At 41.3% G+C, this 12,142-nt stretch overlaps 1 protein-coding gene across 3 annotated transcripts in view; it reads right to left on the bottom strand.

Moving 5' to 3' along the window:
* FMNL2 (formin like 2) overlaps window positions 1-12,142 on the bottom strand; it is a 271,583-nt gene that overhangs the window by 59,375 nt on the left and 200,066 nt on the right. For all 3 annotated transcript variants that reach the window (XM_054971943.1, XM_054971941.1, XM_054971942.1), the window contains exons 7-9: window positions 6,884-6,992; window positions 4,587-4,663; window positions 4,060-4,153 (exon numbers count right to left, since the gene is read on the bottom strand). In XM_054971943.1, coding sequence (XP_054827918.1) covers window positions 4,060-4,153; window positions 4,587-4,663; window positions 6,884-6,992 — 280 coding nt within the window. The remainder of the gene's footprint in view (window positions 1-4,059; window positions 4,154-4,586; window positions 4,664-6,883; window positions 6,993-12,142) is intronic.

Raw genomic sequence — 12,142 nt, 5'->3', positions numbered from 1 at the left:
GCAAAGGTCTATGAAAACATTCTAACAATGTGACCAGTGGGACCCAAAACCACACCTTCTAATTATAAAGTGTCTGGCTTCTGTTATGACTATGAAAGCTGCAAAACTGGGCCACCTGAAGACAGGGAATGGGTTTCTGTATGTCTGGTGGACACCCCTGGAAGAGAAAAAATTGTTGACTAACCCTCCCCATTAAATATATATATATATTTCTACTCCCTCCCCTATAAAAACCAGTGAGGCTATTGCAAGCAGTTGAATATCAGTTAAAGAAAGTAAGCGGGGCTCGAAATCTGCAAGTTATACAGTTCAAGGAAGCAGGGAAGAAAAATCTCAGAGGGTATGATTTCCAAATTGTTCTCTCCTCTCACAATTCCTTCCAGGCCCCCACAGCTTGTTCATTTCCTATTGATAAAATCAAATCTGATCACATATAAGGAAAGACAACCTCCCCCCGCCCCCGCTCCTTTAGAGAAAAGAAAATGCTTGAGAACATTCCATATGCCCTATAGTTGCTCTATGGAATTGTCCAAATTAAAACAAAACACAACAATTTTAGTAAAACTATAACATGCTTGTAATCCCAGGATGTTTAAAAAGCTAGATTAAAACTATTGGAATAGGCTCAAAATGTCTGCTTGACTTCCTGCCCAATTTAGTTATTCATAAATAAAAGCTAGCTACCCTTCATCATATATCATGTTAATAAAATGAAGAGGAACTGGCTTTAGAGATACTGTGGCCAAACAGTATAAGGACACTGCAAAGAACTTAATTTATTATGGCTTGGTGGGTGGGGAGGGGAGTATGCTAGAACACAGAAGGGACTGTGCCATCTTTTCTCAAGGACAATTTTCTAATCTGGGGCAAGGCAGGGCAGTTTATACTGTACCAAATACAATCAGTACATGATGAGTGTAACTTAAGGACACTCCAGAGAGTGATGGGCCACAGGTTCAGGACAGACAAATGGAAGTATGTCTTAACTCTGTGTGTAATTAAATTGTAGAATTCATTATTAGTAGATGCAATGATAATCATTAGCCTAAATGAAACCATCTATGGGATACGGATTATACAGGCTCATAGATAATAGGTCCATTAATGGCTACTATGTTTAAAGAGAACCTCCACATTCCAAGGCAGTAAATTTCTGAATACAAGAACTAGGAGGCAAAGGGGGCATGTCTTGTCCTCTGTGCCCTGTTAGTTCTCCAGGGCAACTGATTGCTACTGTGTGAAACAGCATAGTGGAAAAGATGGACCAATAGCCTGACCTGGTAAGGGACATCTTGCATTCTTATTTTCTTGAGTGTCGCTTACTGAATAGTGCTATTGACATCTAAAATGGCTAGTGAAAAATCACCTGCAATATCTATACCTATTCTGACAATCTGAAAAGGATTTTTAAAATTCTGTAGACTAGAGGCTAAGAGCTATCTCAAGTAGTACTACAGGAACATGGGAAAGCCAACAGCTTACCTTTGTTCATTGTGTATGGACCAGATAACACATTAAATGCAATACTGACATTGGTGGGACTAACCCACAAAGTTGTGGATATGACAATTTGATCGTTTGAATAAACTCACAAATTTAGAATCAAGGAACATAATATCTATAAGAAATCCATAGATGTAAAGGCCCCCAGACTTACTTGGGCAGCCCGATTTGCAGCTTGTGGGGCAGCAGAGGGGTACGAGGCATGGTGGCAGTCATGTTCGGGCCTCCCAGGGAGGCTCGCCGGCCAACCAGTTTGAATTTCCCAGCCGGCCAACTAGGGCCAGCCAGGAAAGGGGCAGGGCAGGCAATAGACATGAGGAAGGCAGTTTTGATTCAGGTCTGGCAGGCAGCCCTTATAAGGAGGGGGTTTGCCTTGTCCTGCTTCATTCGAGCCTGACAGCGGAAAATCCACCTAGCCCTCCCTACACTGCAGGTTTTTGCTGGGTTATATGTCAGGTATTTCATTTTTATTTTAGTAACAACTTTGTGGGTGTTTTGTATTGGGATCAGATCCCTTTTGGGGGAGACGGGGCCTGTGGGCTCTATCTCCTCATTAAGGGGATTCCCATAAGGTATCTTGGGGTGAGTCATGGTGGTGCATGCCCAGCTCAGGGGCTGCCAGGGCATACTCACTCCCAGGTGGCAGGGGTTTCACACAGGGGTTTACACCCATGTGACAGCCCACAGACAGCCACTCCTTGGTTCCTCCCCTCAGCTGGGGTCTGAGGGGGCAGGGGTCATCAGCTGGCAGGCAGATCAGCCGATGCCTGGGATCCGACCCCTATGCTTCGCCAATGCTCTTTTAGCTGTGATTCCAATAAAGTTGTGGCCCGCTTTACACCCATCAATTGTGTTGCGTGAATTTTGTCGCCGTGTCCTCCCCCCCACCCCGCCGCCCTTCAGTGCTGAGCTGCAAAACTTTATATTACAAGTACTGCCAGATTGACTCCTCTGGAGCTCTGATAGCCCTAGTAATATGAAAAGTAGGTGACCCATGTTAGAGAATAAATTAAAGCTGTTTATATTCAACAGCCCTTCCTGTTAAAATTAAAGATCAAAAAGCCAAATACAGAGAACAGAAGCAGAGATTATACATAAAGATTTTTTTAAAAGTTCCTTTAATGCCACAAGCTATTCTACTATTGCCAGTGGAAATACTGATGCATGGAAGTGCAACAAGAGAGGTCGGTTCCCTAAAAGGCAACTGGGAAATGTGAGAAAGAAAACTAATGCCGTTATACACAGTATGACACATCTCCTTCTGATCCCAACAAGCACACTGAACTTATGAACACATGAAGCTGCCTTTTATTAGGTCAGACCACTGGCTATGAAGATCAGTACTGTCTACTCAGAGTGCTAGTACTCTGCAGGGCCTCAGGGGCTTTCCCCTGCTACCTGAACCTGAGATCTTCTTTTATGCCAAGCTGAAGCTCTACTACATAGCCGTGTCCTCTCCCCTTAACGCAACACTACACTAACCTCCTTCTCCTTTCTTTCACACACAATGTCTACTCACACCATTCTTCCACAAAACTGACTCCTGCACCTGAGGCCTTCATCCAAAAAAGGCACTCTGACAAAGTACTCCTTAGGCAGAAGATGCCCTTGCTTTCAGGGAGGGTTACATATACTTATTTTTACTGGGCAGGAATTAAGAGAGCTGAGGAAACTACCATAAGTTAGCAATTCTGCATATTCTGTGAATATGCTGCTTAGAAAGGTGTGTATGTGTGAGAGAGTATGTGTGTGCTTGTGTGCGCATGTGCATGTGTTTAAGACACCTCACCTTTCTTTCTGGATTAGCCTACTTTTTACTACTGAGTATGCAGAAATACTGAAAAAGTAAAATACGCACTTCATGAAACTATCTGCCAGTCATGTTATTCTGGGTATAGCAATTTTCTTTTAGTGGTGTGATTAAACGATAAACTTTGAAAGAGAAACAAAGTTAATTCCCTACTAAGTTTGGGGTGGGGGGGTTGATAGAAAGGTAAAGGAGGAGTTTCTAACAGTGTTCTATGCTGTTTAATGTGTCATATCAATCTACTTGTGTTTTGTTTCAGAGTTTTTAAGCTCTATATTGGATTTCTGCGATCCTTACCCTGTATTGTTTATTGAAAGGCTCAACTGTTGATCATATTGGCCGTGTAATCCTCCTTGAGTCTCGGTGAGAAAGGCAGCCTATACATAACGTTAATAAATAAATATGTGGAGAAAGGAGTAGTCAAGTGGGCTTAAAGATTTTCTTCCTAGATTTTTAGATTTTAAAAAACTCTGAATAAACTTACTGTGACCAAATGTTCCAATGTGAAGTATAACATCAACCACAAATCCTAAATTCAGACTGTCTTGGAGTTCCAGCCTCCTCTGAAAAAGATATCCAGCGTCCTTGAACCTGTACCCAATATTAAGGCATCTACAAATGGCTGTATTCTTTAAATCGCACTCAGACTGTGCCTCATGAAATAAAGATTAGCCATCTAGCTTCAGCAGACCTTATCCAACAAAGCTGTGCAGGCATATGCTGCTTTCTGATAAAACAGAATAACCTACCTCTTTAAAATTATCAAATGCAGACAAAATAATTTCGTGTCCTCCTCTTACAAGACAAACAGCTGCTAAGAGTTCTAAGACCAGTGCCTTTGTCCTGTGCAAAAAAAAAGGGAGAGAGCAGTCAGTTAGAACAATGTGAAGACTCAGCTTTTTCAGAGATGGATGTGATGACATCCGAAAATAATATTCTTAATGCTGAGCTGTTGTTTCAAGAGCGTGAGCCTGCCACTAGTTCAAGCAAGACACTGCAAGCGCTGAATAACTGCTTGGGTTGTGGAGCTGAAATCTCAATCAATTTAAGGATTTCCTAGTTTAAAAAAACATCAACTAATACATAAGCAATTTATCTAGTATAAACTATGTATAAACCTTAACTCTAACAAAGCAGCCACAGGTTTTAGATAAAGGAACCCAGTTCTGAGAAGGCATTAATCTGGGGCTGTAGAGGATGAAAACAAGGGATTCCTTGTAACACGATCTGAAATAGGAAAAACTGTCTGCTGGACACCATCATCAGAGGAACTTACCTGGAGTTCTTGTTGTTCAGGCTTAGTGCAATTTCATTAACAGCGTGGGGGTGGGACATGACCATATTGAATCCGTACTGAAAGTCAGAAAAATGGACAAATTCTAACCTTTGCACACATTACATGGCAAAAACACTTTTGCAAGCAGATGTATTATTTTTTATTCAAATATCTGTTACCCACTCTAAAAATGCTTGAGGTGGCTCGCAGCAACACTAAACAACATATATGTGCTATGCAATAAGGGGCTGCAGGCAGTCTTGGAACTCTGACAAGAGTAGTTCTGTGATATGTGTCCAAACGTGTTCTTCACATTAACCTTTACATGTTTATTATCCAAAAATCATCTGACACACACATGTACACCAATCTAAATAATATACTTCCAGGTGCACCCCAAAATTGTAATATCTGAAGACTACATGATACGACCAGCCACTGATCAGTTATAATACTATAATACTACAATACTTCTACACACCCTTGACAAAAAAAGGTCAACCATTATGACCAATTAGTTAATTTATATTTATTTATCACACGTCAATTGCTCTTTCTGTAACACTATAATAAACATTTGTGGCTTGATGAGGAAGCATATCTGAAACTTCTTGTTCAGTACCTTTGCCGCACCTTAATTTTTTACCTTACCCCCCTGGAATGCCTATTTTGTAAAAGTCAAAATATACAAAGCGGTACAGTTTGCTGGGAGACTTTCTCAAGAGTTTGTACAGTTTGGAGTTTTGTGGAACTTTTTTTCCCTCTGGGCACCACCAGAATTCTGTGATACTTTGAACCTAGAACTTCTACAGCAAGAACTGCAGTGATTTTCACTTTCTTTTGTCTCTCAGTCACCTGCATAGGAATAATGTTTAAACATCCATCAAATGTATCTTTTTATGCTTCAAATAAATGCTCCTAATCCATTTGGGATTTGATCTGTAAACTCTAGAGCAGAGGTTCTCATGCTTTTGAGCCTCTGGGCAATTTTGGAATTTTGAGGAAGCATGAGGGGTGCCACCATAAACAGGGTGTAGGGCCAACCACAGTATGTCTGCCACAGGGATTAATCAGCTCGTAAAGAGCTAGCTGAAGCTCCCTTTTTTGAACATCATTCAAAGCCTTTTGGACCCTGAAGGCAAACGGGCTCCCATGAGCACCTTGTCACTAGAGCAATTTAAAAGATGGTATGTTAACATAGCCAAAACTACCTTCAAACGGGAATTTTTGCTACACAACAAACAACAGTGGTTTATTTATTAAAACATCTTTATCCTGGCCACCTTCCATGAGCATTCAAAGAGACAAGATTCTCCATCTGATTGTGAAATTTAAGTCCTTGGTGCTCTATGCTGGGCAATTTCAGTCATACAAAGAACACTTAAGTCACTGTGATATGATAGAACTGGGATACACATAAACATACGGGCATCTATAAACACACATGAAGTATATAAAAAAACATAGTTTAGAGTTTACTAGGCTTAAAATGAAGGCTTTTCTACTAGTATTATCGTGAATTATCTTTCACTGTTCTTCACCATTATTCTCAAATAAATGCATAAAATTCTGCCCCAGAATGTGTCTAGTTTGGAACAGGAATAAGGATGCAAACTCCTTCACTGATTATCAGTGAAATCCTGAGCAGACTGGAGTAACTCTCCTTAGGATTTCACTGTATAAGTACTAATGTGGTAACCAAAGTTTTCCCCCAAAAAGTTTATATTCTGGCCCTCCAAATAATGATATATATCCCAGTCCTCTGCACTCTCATTTTTTTAAAGATCTTGTTGTCTATGGAGATAAGAACAAGAGTGAACATTTCCACTAAAGTCTCTGGAAGGAAGATACAAAGCGTAAGCAGAAGACACTGATGGACTTGGCTCTTCCCTGTATTCTCTCTCCCCCAGCATTCCATTTTTAATCATGAAAAATTGTCCCACTTGGACAAAAAGGCAAGTAACACAGACCGCCACAATGAGGAAGGGAAGCCATCAATTTGCCCTTCTCTGCTTCTTGTGCCAACAGAGCTTCTTGCACTACCAGAAATACCTCTAGGGGAAAAGCCCACAGGAGTAATTTTGTGTGATGACTCTTTGTCAACGGAGTCTCGATACTCCACAGAGCTTTTTGTCCAAGCAGGTCTCTAACCCCCAGCATCGGCTTTTTGTGGATTTAACTCTCTGTCTATCTGGAGAATGCTTGTACATCTTCTTGACTCAGGGAAGGAAACCCACTTCAACAATGTCTGAAAATCTCTCCTTTCAAAAACTTTATCCAATTTGAAATTCAGATACCTGGTAATTCATTATGGCCCGCAAACACATGATGCAGACATGGACATCATCCTTTTTACTCACTAATCGTGAATTTTTAAGTGTTCTTCTGCTTGGCAACGTGTTATACCTGCAAATGAAAAAGTAAACCCATCAGCTGGTAGTTATTAACAAACTGAGCCGAGATTGGAATTTCTTCCCCATGCAGCTACTGATGGAATCATATTATTATTATGATTATTATTATAGACTTATTATTGAGAATATTAATTACAGTACAAACAACCAAAAGAATCTCATATAAATCAATCAGATTACTAAAATATGCTCAGTGATATTCATTAACAACAATATTATTAACCTAAACTTTATTTTCAATGAAATGCTTGCTATAGGTTTGGATACAGCAGGGCTACATTACAAATTGCTAAACAAAACCATGTGGGTTTTATCCAGAGGTAATTTCCATCGATGGAAGAGATTTCTGCCAGTGAAACAGATACTTGCTTATCCCATCATGTTGCATGTCAGAATGCCCCCCAAAATGCTGCTCTTGGGACAGGGAAGTTGAGGGTCTACAACAGGAGGAGGCAATTGGCAAAAATTAACACATACACCCCTTCTATTGTCTGGAATCTATCACTGGATCCAATCCTTGTATATGTGAAATTCCAAAGACCTTTTTGCCATGAGGCAGGAGTTGATGCGCTATAAGATTAAATACTTGAATAAGAAATCTCAGAACCAATATCTTTCTGTCTTCCACAAATCCAGTCTCTACTACATCTTTTGAGGTTAATACCTGCATTACTAAGAAAACAGAATCTTCTGCAACAGTAAGCACCAATGTTAGCTTTACTGTGGTTTACATTGTGCTTATAATCTTACACCTGCCTGGGCTTGACATTTCATCAGTGTATAGAGTCTGGATTGATCTGCTAATCACTGCTGTGTTGCTTAGGCCCTAAAAATATCCACACACTCCTTCAGAATAAAGCCTCTAAAGTATCAGTACTGCCATATTTTCCTCCTTCCATACTGCCATTGCAAAGACTGTGAGTCCTCCTGGATATATAGCAAGATCTATAAAGCTAGAAACATATGTTAGGCAAAACTGAACACTTTTAACTTATTTTGTACAGTCTATTATATAATTGACCACTTTGAGCACAATGGCAACAAAACCAACTAAAGGATGAACACAGGTCTAAATGCATGGAAACCAAATCTATACATACAGAGAAATCCCAAATTTACTATAATCCTATAATTTGATTGTTTAGGACTGCAGGGGTGAGATCACATGTACATGTATGTGCACACAAAGATATACGGAGGAATGCTTTTCACCTGACTTAGCTATATTGCATCTACTCTAAATACATTGAAATGGGCAAAGATACACATTTTAGTAGTAGAGGTGGCATTTTTATTACAGTAGTGCTCTGTATGAGGGTTGCCAAATCTGGATTGTAAAATTCCTGGAGATGTTGATGGTGGAACTTGGGGAGCCTGCGATTTAGGAGAGGAAGGACTACAGTGGGGTATAATGCCATAGAGTCCACCCTCCAAAGGAGCCATTTTCTTCAGGGGAACTGTTCTCTGTTGTCTGGAAATAAGTTGCAATTTTGGGAGATCTCCAGCTATCACATAGAGGTTGGCAACCCTACTCTGTATCCAATGAAAAAAGTATGAGCTTCAGTATTCTTCCTGCTGTGCTACCTTCCACATGAACTGAGTTTTTTTTTTTTAAAAAAATTATCCAAACACGTGTTCTCCATCTGAACTAATGTTACATTCCTAAACAGGAAGCACGTCCCATTTTGAATTACATGAAGCCACGATGTATTGCCTTGGATAGAACTATCATTATATCTGCATTTAAACGGAAAGCCTTACTTTCCAGTATAAAAGCAACGTTAGCCCGATATTATTAAGTTTCATTTCAATGTAGAAAAAGTCTCCATTTGTTCTACAACAGCAGCCCTGCTAACTCTCCTTGACATAATCATGTAGTAAATGAAATCTCTAACAGAAAATCATGACATTTAGATTTGCTTGGTCGGCAAATAGGCAAGCGTTCTAAGAACGGAGGTAAGCATTCTAAGAGCAGCCGCTGTGGTATAGTGTATACAGCGTTAGCACTGAACCGAGGAACTTAGAGTCAAATACACACTCTGTCATGAAGCTTATTTAGTGACCCTGGACCAGTTATTCTGTTTTTCAGCCTAGGCTACATCACAATACCATGAACAAAATAAGGGTAAGGGGAGAGCCGTGTAAGCCACCCAGACTTCCTCGGAAGAAGGGAAAAATAGGAAATCAAAGACAGCTGCTGATAATTGCCGGTGTATTATAGGGGGGAACTGATATTCCATGTCCATTTTGAGTATTGAATCTGAACCTCAAAAACTCATTTGGACATCACACTACAACATTGTGCAGAGACTGCAGCTGATATAGCCATGTATACATTTTCCTGTACTGTCACTGCAATAGATTCATTATAATTGCCAAACACGAATCTATGTCTCTAACTGGTCGATAAATCAGGTATTATATGCTAGCTATGACTTAATTCTATGCTGAATAGAAATTGTAAGCAACTGATATCTCCCTTTGACAGAGAATAAATCCTATGTGGCTAAATTCTTTCTTTTTAGAAACCTTGGTTAAACATAAATTATGAAGCGAAAGATACCCCATACTGTCATGAGAATATATATTTCATGCAGATACACAGAAAGCTGAAATATTTTTATGATGCTGCGCAACAAACCTTGCAGAAGTATCTTCCTTACTATTCATACACAGCTCATCAGGGCACAAAAGGAAATAAGCCATTGCAATTCTGAGGTTCACAGCAAGTTTATATTGTAATCTGTAGGAACTACTGAGTTTATCATTGACATCATGTTTTAATATTTCATCAAATAACTTCATATTTGTATTATCCTATTAAAAGATTGCTTTAAATGAAATATGGAATTTTTAAAAAGATTATTTCAAATGTAAAAGCAGAAGAACGATAACTTAAGAGTCAATCTGTAATTATTCTCAAAACAAGGTATTCTGCAGTTATGATTCTGCAGTTGGGGAAACTCAACAGCTGCCACTATATGCACTTTCTATGTAATAGCCTCCACCTTATGGAATGGCCTGCCTGAGGTCAGGAAAGCTCCCAACCTCCTGGCTTTCCAAAAACTATGCAAAACTGAATTATTCAGGAGGGTCTTCTACTCAAATTATAGGGCTGTGTGATAAAAAAAAAAGCTCAGAGAGATGCCTTGATAAGGGACAGAGACTATAGACTATGCTATTGGGTACTGCCTGCTGATGTAGATATGCTGCTACTAGATCATTTCCACATCGTTAATAGATTTCATGTTAATTTATGCTTTATTTCAGAAAGGTTTCACCTGTCTTTCACCTTTATGCTTGTTTTCAAATTTTCTGCTATTTCAATTTTCTTTTTTCCTGCTATTGTATCCCATTGCATCTGTTCATTGAATGTCTTAAGTGTGGATTACATTATATTTTGCTCAGCGAATGTCCTAGCTGTGTAATCCACCTTGGGTTTCAATGAGAAAGATGGAACAACAACAACAACAACAACAACAACATGCTCAATTCCACATGTGTACAGTGAAACAATATGCCGCTCCACTGATGACTCATAGTGGTTCACTGAGAACTACCATCTTCTACCTTAGAGTGCCACTGAATTGGGAATGAGATCTAGCACCCTTGCTAGAAAACACCCAGAAATGAGTATATGGCTGTTGGATGGAAAGTAGCACCTAGAGTGAGCAAAGATGATGACATCACAGATGATGACACCAGTGGCTTTTGCTGGGCACTGCTATCTACTTAGTTGGTATGTGTCTATCAAGGCCTGCCTCAACAGCATCTATGCTGCATTGAGGAAGCTGACCAGAATCTCTGGAGTCACATCCTCATGCCATTCAGTAATGGTCCCAGATCCTCCCACCCATTCTGGCATGAAGGAAGTATTGTATTATGTTTACCTAATGATAAGAAAGAGATCTGATTATGCTTCAGAATCATGATCTTCGTTGCTCTGCACTATGGGAGTACGTAGGGTGTGTGTGTGTGTAATTTTGTGGTTTGTATTTCCCTTCAAGAATATAGTTAAGTATGGGGGGTGGGGCTAAAAGCACCCTGAAAGCCGACTAGGAGTTAGGCCATCATATCCTGGACTTACGCCAACATAATCAACCGCTATGTAGTGGCCCGGCACCGCTCCCCCCATGTCCTCTGCTGGCACCCAGCCATGGTAGCTAGGCACAGGCGTAACCAGGGGGTGGGGCACAAGTTAGTTGGCTCCCTGATCTGTTTCAGGCAGAAAATTATGCCACAAAAATGGCAGTGTAGGCCATAGGCATCCATTGTATGGGGAAAGTCGACGCTCCCCCCATGACCAGTCCCATTCAAGTGGCCCAGCGGAGCATAGGATGCTGACTACTGTGGGGATCAAACCACTCCCCCCCCCGTGACAGCCTAACCCCCTCCCTGTGTCCAATCAGCTTCCCAGGTACATTACCTAACCTCCAGCCAGGGTGCTCATGACCCCAGACAAGTAGGGAAGCTGGAGGCTCTACCCAAGAGCCCCCTGCCGTGGAGACTTAAAGCTTGACATGAGAGAAGGTACTTGTGGTGGGGAGGGCAAGAGTGCACAGGGGGAACTTGGTGAAATCCAGATCATGCCTCGCACTTACATGTGGGAGGGGAGCCACATCCAGAATGTCTGACTAACAAATACCACCCGAGTTCCCTTGCAGGTTACCAGACTCCTGAATCCTGGCTTAAGGAGGGTCAAGGGCACACTGACTGGTAAGAAGGAAGCGGGGTGGTGGCTGCCCCAGCTTGCTCATTCACACTGGCCTCTCCTCTCCCCTCACCCATGCTCCCCAAATGCCAACCTGTATGATTGAGGCTTACCGGGGGAGGCACGGCCTCTGCCTGTGAGCTGGTACAGCCCATGCCTTCCACAGAGGCAGTCGCCCAGGAAGCCACGCTCAACACAGCTGTTTCAGGGGGAGGGGATTCCAGCAGCCAATGTTGGGGTTCCATCCAGAATCCCCGGGACAGAGGAGAGAGCATAGCTGCGAGCCACAGTAACTGGGCACTTGCTCTTTTAACTCCCCCACAACAGCGTGCACATAACCCCATGACTGTCTCCCTCCCAGGAACAGAACTCTAGGCAGCCATGGGAGCACAGCCAGATGCATTCAAGAAGAACTTTCCCACTGGACGGGC

Source organism: Eublepharis macularius, chromosome 2 (genome assembly GCF_028583425.1).
Source record: "Eublepharis macularius isolate TG4126 chromosome 2, MPM_Emac_v1.0, whole genome shotgun sequence".
NCBI lineage: Eukaryota > Metazoa > Chordata > Lepidosauria > Squamata > Eublepharidae > Eublepharis > Eublepharis macularius.
Note: the sequence above shows the minus strand (reverse complement) of the source record. Positions and strands in the feature narration are given on the sequence as shown.